Source organism: Gouania willdenowi, chromosome 8, assembly GCF_900634775.1.
Source record: "Gouania willdenowi chromosome 8, fGouWil2.1, whole genome shotgun sequence".
NCBI lineage: Eukaryota > Metazoa > Chordata > Actinopteri > Blenniiformes > Gobiesocidae > Gouania > Gouania willdenowi.
The window spans coordinates 7,256,942-7,277,302 of NC_041051.1; the positions used below are offsets into that span (position 1 = coordinate 7,256,942).

The following is a 20,361-nucleotide window of genomic DNA, read 5'->3' on the forward strand; positions in this document are numbered from 1 at the left end:
TTGTCAGACTTTTTTGCGTTCCAATGTGAGCCCGCCCCCTCTTTGTTTGCATGTGGTTACCCTATGAGTAGGCTATAAGTGTGCCACAGGCATGTTCAATTTTTTTATTTACACTATGTTGCGATGCTAAGGGAAGAGTTTATTATTTTTTTATTGTAATGTTATATGTTATAAAATATGTAGTTATCTGATTTCTTAATCAGAAAAGTTAAGGTACTGTGAAGTAGCTGTTGCTCTTTGGCTTAAACCTGGGTTAAAACTTGTAATTGTTGAATGACGGAGCCTCATTTACTTTTTAATTTGGGATTGTTCTATGTATTTTAACTCTTGAGGACAATCACAGCAGTAAAGTTGCACTTTTGACAATATAACAGTCATTTTTAAGTGCATTAAAAAAAATATTTGAAAATCAAATCGAAACTTGAATTTTCTTTTTTAAAATTGGAGATTTTTTTTTTTAGGCAAAATCGTCCAGCCCTAGTTAAAACCAGTGTGTGAGTCTCAGAACATGTTAATAAATGTGTTTCTGGTCTCCTCAGGTGTGGGTCATAGCAGACACGGTCCCCGGGTTCTCAGGTGAGACCCCTGGTGCCGTCTGCCATAGGCTAGGTGTGGGGCCGATGCAGCCCAAGGGCCAGGCCTGGGACTACGGTATTGGGGTGAGTTCAGCACTGGTATCTGCACCTTAATATGCACACATTAATTCAGTTATAAGGGTTTTTATTACATTGTTACACTGCACCATATTTTATTAAAGATACAGTAGGTCAGTGGCTCCAACCTTTTTCGGGTCGTGACCCCATTTTCTGGCGACCCCAGATGTTTTTTTTTTGCTTAAAATATTTATTTTTTTTAAATAATATTTGTTATAGTTTTGTTACAAATACAGAGTAGTAAAAATATTTTAATAAAGGGAAAGTATAGAAATACATTTATTTGAGATTGTGTGTAGAGAGTAAATTTGAAAAAGAACAATTATTTAATCTTTGAGCTTTCTTTCTATTTCTGTGATGTGTGTGTGTTTTTCAAAATGTGCAAAAGAGATAAATAAAAACAAAATTTATTTAAATTAAAAAAATATTATTTATTTTAATATTACTAGTTACTAGACATTTCGGGTGACCCCGTTTTATTCCCAAGGCTAAAAACCCCTGCAGTAGGTCCAAATCTATATTTGTATTTCTAACTGATGACATCATCACTGTATGTTTCAAAATGGGTGGGGCGTGGAGGTGGGCTCCCCAGTGATTGGCTCTGGCACACACGTAGCTACGGTGTGCAGTGATTAGCAGGTAGGACCAGTGTTCTAATGTTCTATCTGATGACATCACTGTATGTTGGCGAAGGTAATAAATGCTTTACAAATTCCGTTTCAGTTCTACCTCTACAGTGATGATGTCATCAGTTCTACCTCCACAGTGATGATGTCAGAATTTCATAGCTGTACGTGAAACTAATTGTATGAGCCCCCTATTGAGTCATTTAGCCATTTACATGTTCAATTCCCCCAAAATATCACATTTTTTGCCAGTCCTAATATGCGTTCACATTTACATGAGCTTTTTAATGTGTTTAGCCTAAAAAATGTGATCACTTTTTGGTAATAATAATAATAATAATAATAATAAAGAGGTGCATTACAATAGGGTGATACGCACCGTTGTTGCTCAGGCCCTAATTACGCCATAATTGTACATAATTTTTAATTACGCTATTACAATTATATTTGAATCCAACCCTGATTTGTACGCTGTTCTAATAAATGAATAAATGTGTTTCCAGGGAGGATGGGAGCACATCAGTGTGAGAGGAAACTCAACAGAGGCTCCACGTGGCCCTCAGCCTCCTCTTCCTCTTCCTCCTCCTGCACAAGTGAATGGAAACGCTGTGTGTGTGTAGCTTCCTCTTCCTCCTCCTCTTCCTCCTCTTCCTCAGCTCTAAGCCAGTGTTTGCCTGGATCCACCTTCGTCTCCTCTCCCTCCATGTGAAGGGAACGCACAATCCAACCAATGAGAGTCCAGCTTTGTGTTATTGGTGTGAGTGAACACCTGTAACCATGGATCAATGTTTCTCTGGGATTCTCAGTGTTCGGTGCTGATGATAGAAAGAGTGCATGGCATTGGCTGATCAAACTTTATTATTCTGTATCACGTCCTGTAAAAAAAAAAGGCTGGGATTGGGATTCTGATGAAGGGCCAAAGCAGATATAGGCAACTGGTGGCCCAGGGGCCACATACTGCCCTCAGTCTGATTTTGTGTGGCCCCCGAAGTAAATATACAAAATGACAGAAAAATACAAAAGCAAGAATATATTTAAAAAGTACAGATAGAACATAGAATTACAACATTGCAGGACAATACAGTAAGAAAAACACAGAAAATACTCCAAAAACACACAAAAATTAACAAAACAACAAAAATACACAAAATTACGCCAAATAACAAAAAACAACAAAAATACACAAAATGACTCAAAATAATACACAAAGTAGACAAAAATTTTCTCCACAAATCCACAGTACTAACAAACAAGCAAAACGACAACAGAAATATACAAACATTGCTTCAAAAAACGCAAAATGACAACACAAATACACAATATGATTCCAAAAAAACATTTTTTTACAGGAAAAATACACAAAAGGACAACAGCAATGCACAAAAAGCACACAACGTAACTATAAAAACTCTTTGTTGTTTCCTGCGTTAACGCTCAGAATGGTCATTATTCTAAATGCTGACATGAATGTTGATAATGTGGCCCTTCGATCAAACAAAAACACATTTTTGTGGCCCCCCACTGTGTGGAAGTTGCCCACCTCTGGTCTAAAGGCTTTGGTTAGCAAACAGTCCCACTGTAGACTCAACTAGACTTTGTTTGGTGTCGGCTTGGCCTGTCCAACATTTGCATGTGTTTTCAGTTATTTATGTATTTATTTATTTGTTAAATGTGAATCCATTTGTTTTTGGCTCATTGTGTGTTTGCAACGTACTGAATTCTAACTGAACTTCTACCACAGACTGTTTCTAAACATTAACAAGGTTACAAAAAGAAAAATGAGAAATACTGGCACATTATTGAGAGGCTGAGACATTAGCTCTGTGTCCTCCTGCCAGGGTTGGGGTCAATTATAATTGTAATTTTGTAATTGTTAACTAATTACAATTGTGACGTAATTAGAACAGTAAGTGTAATTGGAAAAACCTGTTGCTGTTTTAATCATAATTTCATTGTAATTGAGTTGAGATAATTGACTTTGTAATTGTAATTGGCATGAAAATTCTATAAAAACGGTCATTTATAATGTAAATATAAACCCTTGGAACCATGTTACAGTTTTATAGCTTACACATTTTTAGTTTACAATTATTAAAATATGTTTCAGATCAATTTTTCCCACTACCTGTCACTTCTCTTGAGAATCGTTTTACCATTTAAAAAAGAAAAGTTGAAATCTAGGGGTATACTGACAGAAAATACGTCCACACCAAGGACATTAATAGCAATATTTCCATGGATAAGGAAGTATAACAAGGTAACGAGGAGATGAGAAACAAGTTAGATCAGAAATTACTTAATGCACACAATAGAATTATATAGAACAACAATTACAAAAAAATTAATATAGATATGGGCAGAAGATTAGCAGGTATAGTTAGAGATTTTTAATATTAATATTCAATTAAGAGAAAACATGTAGAGTGATTGTAAAGGGTGTGTTTCACGTTTATTATACCTTTTTAAACTAATATTAAAAAAATTTTTAAAAAAATTGGCGGACGCCTGTGTTGCCTGTCAGGAAGGCCGGCCCTGAGTTAGATGATAGATAATGTTTGTATATATAGTGTATTTTACAGCTGATTTAAGACGTGTCAAAACCGACCAGTTATCATTAAAGATGCTAATGCAAGAAGAAGGTTAACTTTAATTAGATTATTTATATCAGGCTCATTAATTTTACCTCACTGTAATCATAATTGAGTTGTAATTGAACAGGGATAATTGAAGAGGGAAATGTAATTAAAAAAATGTAATTGACCCCAACCCTGCCTCCTGCAATAAAGAATATGCTCATGTCAACTGTTGACAATGCAGCAGGTCTGAGTGTCACCCCGAGGTGCTCTCCTTCTGACAAGGGCATCAAAATGTGAAATAAACTTCTGCAAAAGATGTCAAGCAGACTTTGAGTTATTATTTACATTATATATAACAGCATGATGTTAAGTCCAGGACCACAGGTTTAAAACTGACTTGTCAAACCTGCTGAAAAGTAAATAAAGGAGCAAGAGAAGAGAAAGAAGAACAAAATGTAGAAGTCCAAACCTTCAGCTGCAGAACTCACAAAAAAAAGATAATCATCAGTAGAATAAGTAAGTATAGAGTGCTTTACGCAAATGTCAGTATCATCCCGTCTAAAGGGAACATGAAAAAACAGTCATAAACAACATGGGAGACAAGAACGCGAGAGCTGTGGGTCGTCAAGGGCATTGGAGGCGCCCCGTATTTAGATGAAAAAAAGGGAAAACAACATAAGGAGAGGTAAGGGGGAAAAAGCAGATCATGAACTGATTTCCCAAAAGGAGAACAAAGTACAGAACCAGGAAAAACTTCTCAGCTACAAAAAACACAGTTAAGATAACACACTTAAGATAACACACAGTTACAGTATAGCACGTGGGATGGTGGGGGTTGGCCATGGGGCGGGGGGTAGGGGACGGGGGCACTAATGCACTGTTTGCACAACATTAAAATAGATTATTATTTCCACTTAATGTCCTCAATGAAACACTTCTTTGGCTTTTTGCAGGTTTTAAAGATAAACTTATTTATTATTTCCTGAGTAAAAACACACATTAGCAGCAGGAAAATCTCCTCTTGGAACTTTAATCCCTATTCTGTTTTGACTTGTGATCACCATAAAAAGACAGTAATTTTCTGTCTTTTGTGAAATTGTTTCACTTTGAAAATGAAAAAAGAAAAAAGTAATCTAGGTAAGCAATTCTTAGCTTTTTATGGTAATGAGCCTTAAAGGACCTCTTTTTATCAACAATTTGAAAAGCTGAAAATAAAGTCAAAATTTCAAGAATAAAGTTGAAATATAATCAACTCAAAATACAATATCATGATAAAGTCAAAGGTTCTCTACAAAAATTAAATCTACGGAAACTGACTAGGGCCATTTCACCATATGACAACTCTCTCCATCCAAATTGACCCTAATCTGTTTCCGTAGCTCATCAATAGCCACAGATGGACAGAATGCTCCACCTCTTCATAACTTCACTGGTTTTTCCTTCTGAACAGATTAAGTTTTGGGAATATTTCTTCAAAGACCTTAAATATATTACAACACTGTGTTTATGAGCTAAAAAATAAAGAATCTGTTTGTTATTAAACCCAACTTTAAAGTATAGTTTGACGCATTCATCGATACACAGTATTTTGTAGACGGTCAAGATCAGATCGTGCCCTCGTCAGCTTTCAGAGATTTGACTTTATTAGTAGACCTGTGACTTCTCGAATGTTCGACTTTAATCTTGTCTTTTCTACTTTATTCTAGATTTGCCAAAAATTGTTTTCTCCATCAAAATTGGCCCTAATCCTCTTCCGTCGTATCATTCCAATCATGTGCAGTTAGATCCATATATTTGAACACTGACAAGTTTTTTCTTTTCTTTATACCTGTTTAATGAAACATGTTCCAATTATAGTTATATAATAGACATGGACATAAAGTGCAGACTCTTGGCTTTTGTTTGAATCCACATTTAAATTGATTGAAGGGTTTAGGAGATTCAAGTCCTTAACATGTGCCACCCTACTTCAAAAGGGACTAAAAGGAACTGGACAATTGAGTCAAAGAACATTTCATGGGCAGGTGTGGGCAATTCCTTAGTTTGGGCAATGCTATCGGCTGCTCGACTGAAGTCAGGCACGTTCACGGACCAAGTGCAATGACAGACGTTCCAGCAGCAGAAGTCTCCATTGCAGCGTTAGACACAACAATTACACAGCAAATCAAGCGGAAAAAGGCAGACCAAGTTAGAGAAGCAACAGTTTAAGGTCACAAACACTGAAGAGGAACAGACCACTTTGCATCCTTGTGACTGTGCAGGGTCTGCTGCACGTACTGGTGTCAGAGGGAGAGTGAGAACAGACGGGATAAATCGCGTGTAAACCTAAGAGAAGCTTATTCAAGTGAATTCATTTTACAGTCTGGATGTGGAGTGATGGTTGTCAGTCTGCTCTGAGTGACAGGCAGCCACTGCTCAGGACAGTAACTCCAGAATGATACGTGCATTCATGTCAGAGTCTCTAAAACACCAGAAAACTCACCAATAACACAAGATCAAGTCCATACATTTGTCACTAGTTTCTATTGAGAAAAAAGTCACTAAGAGAGTTCACAACATATACCGGTAAGAGAAGAGAGGATTCTACACACTGCAGCTTTAAACCTTAGAACACTATTGGTAGGTGATTTTCACCCGAGCAAATGGATTTACATTATTTGGTAACACTTAATTTGAAGTTTTATACACAAAGGTTGTCATTATTATGACATGACGCCAATAGCATGAATAAGGTGCCATGAAGGCTGTCATTAGGTGTTGTTCCTCATTACCCTAACCCAGGGGTCTGCAACCTTTACTCTCAAAGGAACCATTTAACCTCATCTCACCTTGATTAAAGTCCTACAGGAGCTGAAAAAAAACACCTTATCGGCAATACAGTGAACTAAATTCTAAACAGTTAAAATTATATAGAATAATGTTTGATTTCATTTATATTGATCATGTAAATGGCAACTTAAAAACAGTTCAAAAACAAGAAATGACAACAAAACAGTATTTTCCATTTTCAAATTATTACGCATCTTAGTTTACATAAACACAAAGTTATATTAAGAAGATTTTTTTAGTTAATGTATTTGAAAGGCTACAAAAAGTAACTTAAATTTGATACAAAAATTTCAATACATGCTAATTACTCAATTCTTGCCACTTATAAAACATGCATATTTAACCAGCACATTGGTGGTTAAATGAATCTGTTCCCACACAATTAAAATCTCTATTTTCTTCCACAATAGTGTTTTTGTTGGTTTAGTTTCTTACCAGGGATTTAAGACTCAAGGTTAGTCACAGGTGCAGGAAAGTTGATGGTCTGTAGATGTTGCAGGAGTCATTGCACAATGTGATTTATTTTAGGTTAACACATTGTTATAATCATGATTTTATTTGTCATTAATAATTGATAACCTCTGTAAGAAAACAACTATTTATTTCAATAGGTTTTTTTTAAAAAGCTATAGGTAGCCTTTGTAAAATAGCGTATGAGCCACAGGTTGCAGACCCCTGCCCTAACCCCACTAGATCCCTCCACCTCACCGAAGAATTGCCAACATATCTCCAAAGGTGCCATCATTTAGCAAACAACAATTGGTCCTCGTCAGCATCTGTAGATTTGACTTTATTAGTAAACCTTCAAAGTTTCCACTGTAATCTTCACATTATATTTCAATTTTACTCTCAAAATTTCAACTTTAATCTTGATTTGCCCAAAATTAATATTTTCCATCAAAATAGGCCAAAATCATTCCAATCAACCAGGTAAACTTCCATTGCATATTGTTTACGTTCCCACAAACTTTTGTCTAATTAAGTAATCCTAAATGTGATCTGTAGGAAAGAAATCCAGAAACACCATCAATTACAACAAGTCCATTTGCATTTAATTTCATATTAAACAGCATAATTATAAACATTTCATTCAATTACACCAACCATAATCAATATGCAGTAAAAGTCATTTTAAAATCTACAGATTTATGGAACACAGAAGGATTTCACCACCACTGTGTGTGTGTGTGTGTGTCTTTGTTTTACTGCTTTTTAACTGATGACCATGATATGTTTCTCTAAATCAGCTCAGCTTTAAGTAACGGAGTCAAACCTCAAATCACATCAATTCCCATTTACAGAGATCATTAACACTTTATATACATCAGTACAGCTCAACATTAAGTTACATTTGTCAAATGTGCAAGATTAAGCAAATGTACACTGTGGTCAAATAAAATGAGATTCTCTTTAAATAGATGTTCAAGTTTAAGCTGCTGGTTTAACGTCGTCTAAAGATACAATGGCGTCTGATTGGAGCAGGAGGGACGGGCACGCTGGGGATGGAAAACATACAGGTTCAAATAATTTCCTCCATTTCAACCCTTATGAGGGCTTTAGTACAGAAATACATCCATAAAAACTGCATTACAGCTACAAAGAACACACATGGCTGCCAAATTAGGTTAAATATATGTGACATAATGTATAAAAAAAAAAAAAAAAAAACAGACAAATGAAGGCCAATAACCCTCCAGGTGCCGTAAAAGCCACGGTGAGTTTTTTCTAGAGGTGAGAAACGAGCACTATTTAAAGTCATTGCACATTTGTTTGAAACCAATCAACTTCCTGAACAACATTCATGATATTGGGTCAATCTGGATGGCAGTCGCATCACGAAACTACATCTTATGAGAAATAAGATGTAGTTAAAAAGGAATAAAGTGTGTGTGTGTGTGTGTGTTTCACCTCTGCAGGAGGCGTCGTCAGTTATCCCATCATGCAATGCATCAATGGGGCCTCCAGAGTAAAAAAACAAAAACAAAAAAAAAGAGTTAGGACTTGATTTCTCTCCAACTTAGACAAAGTGATTAAACTCAAACACAAGGCAACCTTTAAAATAGCCACACAACATGGAGGTTTTACCACTAATTCAACCTCCAAAGTTGGACAAGAACCAAAGCTTAATCCTGTTAGTCTGTAGTGACATGGTTCCCAGTGCAGTGCACAAAGCAGCAGCCAAACACCAGCAAAAACGCACAATGAGTCTTTAATTAAAGCAAAGGTGTGAAAGCTACGCCCGTTTATTATTGGGACTGTTTTTTTCCCTTCCTGTGGAACGCCACCAAACTAAAATGACAACATGCTGATGGAGTTGTAGAGGTGATGTGGCTCAGACCAGGATTGGATATTATCCGTCTTTTACTTTATTTGCCCAGGCTTGGTTTGTTCAGGTGGTAAAACGTCCACTGAGAGCAGCTCCGAGTCCTGAGAGAAGCTTTAACCGTTTGTTTTTCACAAACCGTGTTGTCGGTCTCAAAAAAAGTGCAAGTACAGCGTAATTTCTCAGTAGTATCGATGGCAGGTTCTAGTCTTTCTCCCCATCCTCACTGCTTCCTGGGGTAGGAAAAAAAGACAAAGGATTAGAAATTAATTTGAGACTTTGTCATTAATTCATCTTGATTAATCTAAATCATTCGCATGACAATGTTTGACACCAGAAAGAATGTTTTTCCAATTTAAATGGATTTTGGTAAATGAAACCAGGGCAATAACTCCAGAAAAAATAATTGCACGTTTCTCGTTTTCAAACTTAATCAAGGTATTGATACCCTGAAGCCACACACCAAATTTGATTATCCTATCTTAAACGGTTTTCTGAGAAAAGCTGTCCCCTTTGAAAATGCCTCGAACAAATTAAAAAAACGGAACAAGGGCAATAACTTTGGAAAAAAAAAATGCACGCTTCTCATTTTCAAACTCCATCAAGGTATTGATACCCTGAAGCCACACACCGAATTTGATTATCCTATCTTAAACGGTTTCTGAGAAAAGCTGTCCCCTTTAACTTGTACAGATGAACGTAAGGACGGAGCTCAAACCTATATCACCCTTCTACTTTGTGGCGAGGGATAATAAATGAGCTTAAACAACTAAATAAAGTGTTTATAATTTCCATCACTGAGTGCTAATATAATGTAAAATATGAATGAAGAATATTATGATTGCATTGTTCACAAAGCACAATCTTAAATTTAAGTAAACTATATTCATGCATTAGCTGACTTTAGCCTCATTCAGAGGGTCAAAGTTGAAAAGTTCTGTTTCCTGCACATTTTGTAAAAATTCAGCTCCAAACGGGCAAGTTGGATTTTTCTCACTACTTGATGTCACAATGCGGAAACCCATCCTCCTGACAATCGTGGCTCCTCCTACCCTATATAAGAATATGAGGTCTTCCCTCTCAAACTACCTCACAGGTAAAACAAACACTGTGGTTTAATATAGAATATACACATTATAGTTTATTGTCATATATGTAAAGCTACAAACGTGAAATGTGTTCTCTGCATTTAACCCCTCCTTGAGGAGCAGTCAGCCAGTTTGTAATATAAGGAAACAAACTGCTTAAAGTTGTTTAATCACCGCCTTAGTCTTGTTCAGGTGTAATAGGTGCTCTGAGGGCTGGGTAGTCAGGCTGTAGTGCGAGGCGGGGGTGGGCCCGCGCCGCGGCTGGAGGAACAGCCTCCGCCCTCCTCTCCCAGACGGACAACCCGACCAGCGCTGAGCGGTGTCCGGAAATGGAGACTGGACTGATATGCAGATGTGGGGCAGTGAGGAGATGAGTTTATGTGAAGAAGGCAACTCATCAGTTGAAACTGGTTGAAATACGGAAATCTCTGTTAAAGGTACAGTCTGCAACTCTTATAAAAGTGACTTTTTGTCACTATGGAAGGACAGCTTTACATCAAACTAGTAGTTTGTGTGAAAAAAACAGACTCATTGAGCCCCCCTGCTGCTCCTGCAGCCTTTGGCAGATTCCCAGAATGCACCGCGACCGAGCAAAAAGAACCAATCAGAGCCAGGATTGTGTTTGATGGGCTGTCTGACAGCTGTTGCTCACAGGCCCCGCCCCTTTCCCAGGCCATTGTTCCATCTTTTTTACAGTGTATGGTCTGGAGGAGTAAAAGATGGAATTGGTGACTTTTCTTTTTGTGGATTTTTCTTAGAATATTGCTAAATTATTGGAATGAGGCCCATTTAACGTTTTATAGCCCAGAAATTAAGGTCATTTTTTTTCACGTATTCCCTATGACCCCACCCACGTACCCCACTTTGGGAACCTAGATAGTAGAGTTCAACTTGCCTCCTTGTTCGATGTCCGAGTCAGTCACATGTGTGAGTGAAAAGCTGGCGATGCTGGCGGGTGAGATGGAAAAACGGGAGTAGTTTGAGGCATTTGTCCAGCTGTGCTCCAACACGCGTCCTGCAGCTGGAGGAGAGAAGCCTGAGGCGGTGGAGGAGGAGGCCATGGTCTTCATCACTGAACCTTTGCCTTCTTTGGGCAGGAAGGAAGGAGCTGGAGAGGAGAAGTCATCGTCCCACTCAAAACCCCCACCTGTAGGACGATAATAAAAGAATCGAGATTAAGGCTGCAATGATTAGTCGACAAAATGGATATTGTTGACTACAAAAATGTCTTTCTGCTGCAGCACTTTACGTTGACTGATGGGGACAGTGTTCCACCACCATCTTTATGGAAGTAAAGAGCAAAGAAGAAGAATGGAGGAGAGAGGAAAAAACTGAAAAAGCTTAACGCCGCCTAAAGTTTCTGAACTTTTCATCAAAAACAAAGCAGTGAAACACTTTAAAGCTGATATCCGGAGTTTCTGAGAAATCTATGTTTATGTATCACTCTTTTGAAATGCATAAAAATGCCTAACTAGTCTTTTACTATGGTCTACCACCAATGGTCATTCATATACGTCAATGTATATAAGTCCTGACTTCGTCCTATAGACCCCTATACAAACACAGTAGAACCCTGGTTTGTACATCACGGACCGAGAGAGGAGTGACATCATACCGCTGATATTTACCCAGTCATTTATTTCTAATCACATGCAAATGTGTTCATTAGCCAACAGTGAATTAAATATATATTAATTAATAATAGGTATTAGGTCTGAAAGCATGTTTAGCTGCACTAATCAGTGAGTTAGTGACAGAGCCGCTTTGAAATCATTTTTTCTGCCGATACTAGTCTTTATTCTGAACAATAAACCTCTTTAATTTATTATCTACTATATGATTTGCATAACATTAAATAGACATTTCTTAACTTGTAAGGATTCTTATAAACAAGATGTTATTTATTATTATTTTATTCTATGGATTTGATTTAAGTAAAAGGAACTGTGCTTGGTTTGAACCTCATAACCTCCATAACCTACAGACAGGTTAGCTCCAGCTTTTTAAAGTTATTTATTTACACTATTTACTAGTACTACTTTGTTCAAGACAACTTACACTTTAAGTTGGTGATATTTAATCTATTCATGATTTTACTGTGATTTGAATGATATTTTATGTGTAAAATAAAACATATATACTAGAAATACATGTTTTATGTCATTGTTTTAATTCCATCCTTCACAGTACAACAGGGACACATTCACAGGTGGAAGAATTTAAGCAGGTGCGCTAAAAAAGCAGTCCAAAATATGTGCTTCAAAACAGAAAAATAATGGTAACTAGTCATCGTTAGTTGCAGCTTTAGTTGGAATGGCCTGATAAAGGAGGAAGGTACGTGTGTAGTGCTTTGACTTTACCTTCTTCGTCTGTGGAGCTTTCGGAGTTGGCAAAGCGACTGAGGAAGCCTGGAGAGGGGGCGGGGCTGCTGGGCTCTGGGGCCTGGCCGTCAGCACCTGAGGAGGAGTATTCTCCCAGTTCCTTAGTGGGAGTCTCCTACAAAAGAACACAGTGGAATAGAGTTAGATAAAGTGAACATTTGCACCTTCCCAGCTGATAGAGCGTTCCACTCACCTGGTCAAAAAGGTAGACGGTGACATCATCAAAGAACGTCACGGCTCGTCTGGAGTTTCCAGCACTGGGAGAAGTGGAGGCCTCCACATTGATGGCTGCTGGTTTCAACAGGCTCTTCAGGTTCTTTGCACTGCTGTCGTCAGAGATGATGAGCGGCACCGGGTGCTCCACCTCGTCCTCGCTTTCTGAGCTGGAGCTGCGCAGATTGTACGCGTGGACGTCATCATCAGACTCGTCGCTGATCTCATCCTCTTCGTCAGCATCCATGCCTTCCTCCTGTCCATCTAACATGGAGCAGTCTCGCCTCCCCAGGTAACGGCCCTCAACATCTGGCTCTTTGATCTTGTGGCCGTCGCTGTGGTAGGTCCGGGTCAGTTTGGCGTGAACTGCAGTCTCTGGTTCCTGCTTCGAGTAAGCGGCGATAGGAAGTGTTGAGATATCTGGACCATCTGATGAGTGGAATGCACGAGGAACTGTAGAGTCTGTAAAAGGATCAGCTTCATCACGACTGTTGGTCTGAGTTAGGTTCTCTGTGATATCAGATTCTGCTTCTTCTGAAATGAGTTCTGAAACCTTTACATCAGGAACTTCTTCAGCCACAGTCAGTGTTTGAGCAAGTACAGACAAACCCTCCAGAGGAACCAAAGAATCACCAGCTAGTTCCTCACTGACCTCCTTAACTGGATCTTTCACCGAATCAAGAGAGTTCCTTGGCCACGAGTCCTCCACAGATCCTCCTGCAGTCGTTTCCTCGTTTTTCTTCTCAGGCTCTGATTCGTTGTCTGAGAAGTAGGCGGAGTCTCTGTAATTACTGCTCATGGCAGGCTCCTCAGCTCTACCTTCTGCATCCGGCTGCTGGCCCTCACCTGCATCCTCACTGCCTACATCCAGCACACCCTCGGCTTCAGAGATGACAATTTCTGGAGCAACTACAACATTTGCAGCAGCTGAGAGCTCTTCTATCGCCTCCTCTTTGCAAATATTGGTACCGTTCCTCACAGGGGAGCAGTCTGTATTTGGCTGAGAGTTCCACTCAGGGGACTCCAAGTTCTCTGTCTCATAACCGCTGTCAGATATTTTGTAGGGAGGCAGGAGCTTATCTTGAGTCGTTTGGTCATTCATCAGATCTCGTTCTCCAAGCCTCTGTATGTCGAGTGAGTCTAAAGAGTCGGGTGTTTCTGCTGAATTATCAACAGTTGGTAGAGTAGTGTACGTACTGTCTTCCAGTAAACTGTCCTGACTGATCTGATCCAAAGAAGGACCAGACACCAGAAGAGAAGACCTGATTAGAGGCCCTCCGTTTGTATCCATAAAGGATTCCTCAGGATCAGAGAGAGTTGTTTCCAGCTCTATATCGACATCCTCATTGAGCTCACTCAACAGATCATTGCTAGTTAGGTCATCATTGTGTCCATCAAAGGAGGATAATGTGTCTTCCAGAGGATTCTCTGGCAATTTATACTCAATGTTTACACCTTCTGAGAGCTCATCGTGAAGGCTGGGAATTTTGGCATCTGTGCACAATGAGTCAGTAATGGCACTATCAGAGGGGGGAGTGGCGGGCTTAGCTGCAACACTCACTGGAACCTCAAGTTTCTCTGAAACAGAATCAAAGCCTAAGTCTAAGGGATGCAGCAGACTGAACTCTTCAGTGAAACCATTTCTGACTGACACGGGGCTGCTTGCGGCGTCTTCTGCATTCACAGTTATGGAAGGCACAAGAGTTTGACTTTCTAACAGAGAATGATGCAACTCCCCCACACTGTGAGATGTGCTACTTGCTGCAGGTTTAAAATAAGAATCTTCTGTGTTTAAGCTGCTCAAATTCTGAAGGTTGTCCCAAGTCTTCATTTTAAAGGTGTTTTCTGGTTCGTGGACTAATCCAGGTGAAAGAAAACTCTGATGTGAACTTGTTAAGCTAAAACCATCTTTGATCAAGCTGTGGTCTTTCAGAAACAAAAAGTTCTCCGTAAGTCTTTCAGTGCTTTGAAGCCTCCTCGAGTCAAAGTTCTCCCCCTTCACTTCCACTGGAACAGCCGGGGGAGAAGTCTCCACTAAAAAATGCTCAGCGTAGTCTTTGTTTGCATTTATCTCATCTAACTGTTGGGGTGACGCTTCTAGAAAAGGGTTTCCATTGCGTTCCGGAAGCTCCATGAACCCATGCCTCCATGTGGAAGAGTCCTCATGTCTCGACTCCTCTTCAGTGAATATGTTGGTGTGATATGGACTGTCATTTTCAAGAGATGACCAGATGTGGCTGTCTGGTAAATAAGAGTCCTTGGAGTCAATACTTTGATGGAAAAAGTCAGCATCAGTACTCGACTCGTCCAGATGGACATCTTGGAGAACGACAAAGTCCTGCTGGCTTGAATTAAATCCCACATCTTCCTCTGTTTTCTTAACTGTGCTCTCCCCTTGTTCTTCTAATTGTATAAAATATTCATTACCATTTGATGGCTTTTGAGCATCGAAAACTGGCACAATCCCATGAACACCTGAGAGAGGGCTTCCACTTCCTGCCTCTACGGCTTGTGATATAGGATCAGGGAAACGGGCTCGAATGTCCTCACTTGAAACAGGAAAAAACATGCTGTGGTAGTTCAGAGTCATGTCCATCCCTGAACGCCCGTGACTACCCTCATAGTGGTCGTGCTTGGCCGCCTCCCAAACATACTCGAAACTGAGACCTTTGCTCGTCTCGGTGACGGTGAGAACTTCGTCGTTTTCCTGCCGCAGGGCGTCGTCTGCAAACTGGTCCAGGATTGGGAAGGAGGAGTGGCTAACGGTTGTCTGTCGTGTCGTGGGGTTTGGCTTCAGAGCGTCCCAGCGCTGCTCAAAGTCTTCCTCCATGTCCTTTTGGCCTTGCATGCGCAGATAGGTTAGCAAACGATGCACTTCCTCTGCAGTGGCGCGCTTGTCTGGGGAAAGCCAGCAGAACTGCAGCACCTCATACCTGTAGAAAGCAGGAGTAGAAACAACCGCTTTAGATAATAATCTGAGACAAACTAAATACAATCCAATCAGTGGCATCATTGTGACCACCTACCATCGATCTGAATATGGCAGTTCCAGTTGTGGCTTGAATAGCTTGACTTGTTGTTCCTTGATCACGTGATAGAGCACCTCCCGGTCAGACAGGTGAGGGTATGGCTGAGCAGCCGTTTCAAACAGCTCCCATAACGTGACCCCCAACGCCCTACGCGCGCACACACGAATAACACACAGGTTCAGGAGATCTTTTATCCCGGCTGCTATTATACTGTACAATGGGTCCTGCTAATGTGCACTTTTATCACTATTGTTAGTAATTTTTTAACCTTTCATTTATATACTGTATTTATTTATGTATGAGTATGTGTGTAGAATGTATGACACATGCTGTATGCTACTGGGCACTTGAATTTCTCCTTCTGGGGATGAATAAAACATCTATCTATCTATTTATGTTTTGGCACCACATTAAAATTAAGGTATATATTGTGATATGAGTATATTATGAATTGAACTATTGCCATACTATATTTTATATTTCAAATTCAATTGATGAAATTTGTGTAACAAATATTAAAAAGTAAAATATTAGTATTATGCACACGCATGTGTATGTGTGCACATATATGTACACGTTTGATGTGCATGTATAAACTAAAATGTATATATACAACTTTGTGAAGAATATATATTGAATGTGTATTGTAAAAACAGTGATATTCATTTCCTATCTATTTTTGTGATATTATCTACAGAGCTTTGTTTTGTTTTATGTGATGGGATAGGTGTGTATAAGCTTTTGCTTCAACCTACACCCTTTCGGCTGATTAGTTAAGACAATTGAGTGTTTTTGTTTTTCTGAAGACTGCCAAAATAAAATTCCAAATTAGTCGTAATAATAAAGTAATAATACATTTAACTTCTTGCCCATGAGTGAAGGAGGCCGGTACGTACCATACGTTACTAGGTTTGGTCTGTTCCATTGTGATTACTCCTCCATGGCGTTCGCTCACCAGTTCAGGGGAAAGCCAGCGAAGGGGTGCGAACACTTCATCCTCAGTGATGATGTAATCCTCCTAGACGTCAAGATTGACACATGAAACTGGAGTGCGAGCCGTAGCTAGTTTGTAAAAAAAAAATTAACCTAATATTCATGTGGTATCTTCAGAAAACTCCATAACTACATATTAGGACCAATGAACCAATCAAACAAACATACTTTAAATGTACAGTATATGGATACTGGACATGACACACAGCTGGGAAGTGTGATGAAAAAAGTAATTCAGATTTTTTTTAAATACTTATTGGTAATACATTATACACATCTCAAGTTTTCAACAAGAATAGTACAGCTGCTCATTAAGTTCATTTCTACGACCAAGATATTCAATATTTAAGTTGAAATGTTCAAAAATAAATAATTCCCATGACATTTAGCAGTAAATTGGCAGTAAATTCTTAGGGGGGTCCTTGTAAAAATCATCTCTCCTCTAAAGAGTCCCTGGATCCAAAAAGTTCGCGAACCCCTGACCTAATAAATAACTGCTACATCTACTCATTTCTGTTAAGAAGCTACATAGCATAATTCACCTGGAACAAAATAAAAGGGCACGATGGAAAAGTTTTGGTAATCACCTAAAGTGACCATTTCTATTTACCGGTAATATTTTGTGTCAGATCATATATTTGACTGAATCTAAATTTGAAACATACCTTGTATCTTTGGGGTCCAATTCCATAGTCTCCAACCTTGACAGTAAGATCTGACGTCAAGTAGCAATTCCTCAAAGCCAAATCACTAAAATAGCACAGAAAAACAATTGTTACAATGCGCAGGGTCATTCCATGTCATTTCAACAAATGTCCACATGCAGTTATGGGGCAATGAAAATAGTAAAAAAAAAAAGAAAGAAAAAAAATGTATTTTTTTCAGATTCAAGAGCGTGTTACCCAAGAACCAATGCATATACAGTATGTAACTTATCATTAGTGGTGGGAACAGTATATGTACATAGCTCAAAGCAGACTATATTACAGGGAGCTGAGGAATATGCTAAGTTGTTTATTAAATGCCCAAACATGTTCCAGCCCCAAACCTACACAAACCTTTTCAAATTTTGAGGGGCTAGCATGTCCACCAGATAGGACGTATAGCAGATATTTTTATATATTCTGAGAGTAGGTGGAGCTATATCACTATACCAAATTTCAGTTTCCTATGTGATGTAATTTACAAGATATTGGAAGCAGAAAATGAAAGAAAAATAAGAATGCACTAAAATCAACATATATCTCCTCACTAAATTGGCCATGTCTCAAAAAATATTCATAATATGTTCTACAACTTCACATCTCACTCTCACTGTAAAATAATCTATTCTTCCCTACCCTTTCTATTTCCTACCTTGAGTCTCTCCTTCCTGCTCCCTTACCCCTCCCCCTCCACCTAGGTGTAACACTGCTCTCCCTTTTTATATCCTCCCTATAATAAAAGGTTTCTTACCCTTCCTTAGGGAGGGCTGGTGATGGTCACAATTAAGCAATAAAATAAATCAATTTATTTTATTGCAATAACAAAACATGCATTGCTGTGTCATAATGATTGCACTTCTTGTAGTGTCGACCTTTGAAAAAAATAGGAAAAAAATATATTCATCTGATTAAAGTGTACAGTGTGCCTATGGAATAATTAAGAAACAATTGGTAAAAAACTCAGAATTTTTTGAGACCGAAGTGCGTGGAATGTCCGGAAAAATTAGTTGAAATGATATGGAATGACACAGCTTCATCATCTTTATACATACATTAGAGTCGTCAAAAGCACTGAACATCAGACATCGGTCAATAGCATCAAAGCCAGAAACCCGGCTTGTCAAAAATAAAAAAAAAAAAGAAATAAAATAAATAAATATATATATAAAAAACAGAAGCACTAGAAAAAAAAATAAATAAACAAAAAATTTTTTTAAATTAAAATAAAACCGTGACCACACAAAAAAGCACCATTATTTCTTGTGAAGCTCAGAAAGGAGCAAATCAAAAATCAGTATGATATTGAAATTAGTATCAAATCCACTCATTAGCATCAAAATCAAGTCCGCAACTCCAGTACCAAGACAACTCCCGCATACTTTTAAACATACTAGTGGGTCTAAGAAAGAAATAAAAAAATAAAAACTAAACATAAGAATAAAAAGTTAAAATGAAAAAAAAAATAACAACAATAATAATAATAATATAAAACATTTCTGCAGTGTTACGATAACATTCTAATTGTCGGGACACCTAAACATTGGCTTCCCCATTTGTACTAATCTAGACTACAAGAAACGTATGATACAGTATTAAAAGTGTTACTGTGTTAGCTTATAATATATAACTGACTGACATTAGTTTTTTCCCTCCTCCATGTGTATCTACTCCACCCCCATACTAACCGCACCAAGCTAGTCTAAAGTAAATATATTGTAATGAAATTCTTATATTAGTGATATTATTCCATTTGTTTAAGGAAAGGCTTCCAAATATCATTAAATATTGTTAGCTTTCCATTTATCTAATAAATAGCCACTCACAGGAAGCGGTCTCAGACAGTATTGTGAACCACTCTGTGTATGTAGGACTATCTGGTGACTTCCAGTACTGTAGAATCACTCTCTTTGCTGTAAAAAAAAAGGCCTACCTTTATAAAAATATTAATGTTGTGAGCATCTTTTCCCTTCAACTTAATTTGGTTCAGGATGCATATACTCAGTGTAGGGTGAATTTCGAGCTCTAAAATATTGTTCAGTTTAGCTGTAACTTTTTCCCAATAAAGTTTTAATAAGTGGGCAAAAAAATAGCATGTGTATTAAACTACCACTTTCTGCATTGCATCTTTACCATCGTTAGTGTATTTTGCTGTTGGTGATGACTACTCAAAGGCTTCTGCCTAATTATTTAATTGTTAATATCACAAATAAAAGTTGGTTTATGATCTGTTTATAGTCTTAAAGCAACCGTCAATGCAAAATGACTATAAAATGTGCGGCACTTATTTCATCCCGAGTGAGAGGACACATACAGGGCCAATAGTGACTTGTGCACAGATCTATGATGACAGATTGGTCTGAGCAGACCTTTTTACAGTCTGCCAGGAGAGGGCGTAATAAAGTCTGTAGTTGTGTCTGCACGTTTGACAGACATGTGGTAGTTCATTCACACTGAATGCAGAGGCAGGCTTTAGTTTCCCACTGCCCTGACCTGCAGCATTCCCAGCCCCAAGTCCTATTCCTCCCTCCCAATGACACGCGGTGCTGACACTAGAGTTCTTGCGTTGCACACCGCCCAGCTACTGTCAGACCCAATGAAGCCCCTGGAAGAAAACTGAAGATGTATTTTAAACCCTGCTGTCACCCTGTCTTCTGATGCTGGCTGACGAGCTAACATACAGTAACACTGAAGGAGGGCAGTCCAACGTCCTAACCCTACAAGGCTAATGTTTGCTTAGGCAGTGAGCATGTCTGTAGCACGTGACCTGGGTCTACAGTATGATGGACATCTTCTCCACTAAATAAAAATGCCTAACTTATGGAAATGGTTCGTGCAACTGGAGGACCAAAGAAAACATATAAGCATGGCCATTTGTGAAGAATAGATTGCTCCTTGTGTATAAAATGTAGTGTTTGTGTTTCAGTGCTGTATTAAAAGCCAATATGA

The 20,361-nt window shown here is 38.6% G+C and overlaps 2 protein-coding genes across 8 annotated transcripts in view; one reads left to right on the forward strand and one right to left on the reverse strand.

Moving 5' to 3' along the window:
* Positions 1-2,237, forward strand: part of tecpr1b (tectonin beta-propeller repeat containing 1b) — a 34,087-nt gene extending 31,850 nt beyond the window's left edge. For all 6 annotated transcript variants that reach the window (XM_028454543.1, XM_028454542.1, XM_028454540.1 and 3 more), the window contains 2 exons: positions 540-659; positions 1,783-2,237. In XM_028454543.1, coding sequence (XP_028310344.1) covers positions 540-659; positions 1,783-1,899 — 237 coding nt within the window. In that variant the 3' untranslated portion in view covers positions 1,900-2,237. The remainder of the gene's footprint in view (positions 1-539; positions 660-1,782) is intronic.
* A 5,477-nt stretch (positions 2,238-7,714) lies between these two features.
* Positions 7,715-20,361, reverse strand: part of lmtk2 (lemur tyrosine kinase 2) — a 44,086-nt gene continuing 31,439 nt past the window's right edge. The window contains exons 8-15 of one of the 2 annotated variants that reach the window (XR_003674628.1): positions 17,377-17,461; positions 16,615-16,736; positions 15,716-15,865; positions 12,670-15,622; positions 12,456-12,591; positions 10,991-11,242; positions 8,593-9,240; positions 7,715-8,180 (exon numbers count right to left, since the gene is read on the reverse strand). Coding sequence is in view for 1 of the 2 variants with exons in the window: in XM_028455082.1 (XP_028310883.1) it covers positions 9,212-9,240; positions 10,991-11,242; positions 12,456-12,591; positions 12,670-15,622; positions 15,716-15,865; positions 16,615-16,736; positions 17,377-17,461 (3,727 nt within the window). In the remaining variant the exon portion in view is untranslated. Of the gene's footprint in view, positions 9,241-10,990; positions 11,243-12,455; positions 12,592-12,669; positions 15,623-15,715; positions 15,866-16,614; positions 16,737-17,376; positions 17,462-20,361 lie in introns of both variants that reach the window. The other variant, XM_028455082.1, reaches the window with a different exon arrangement.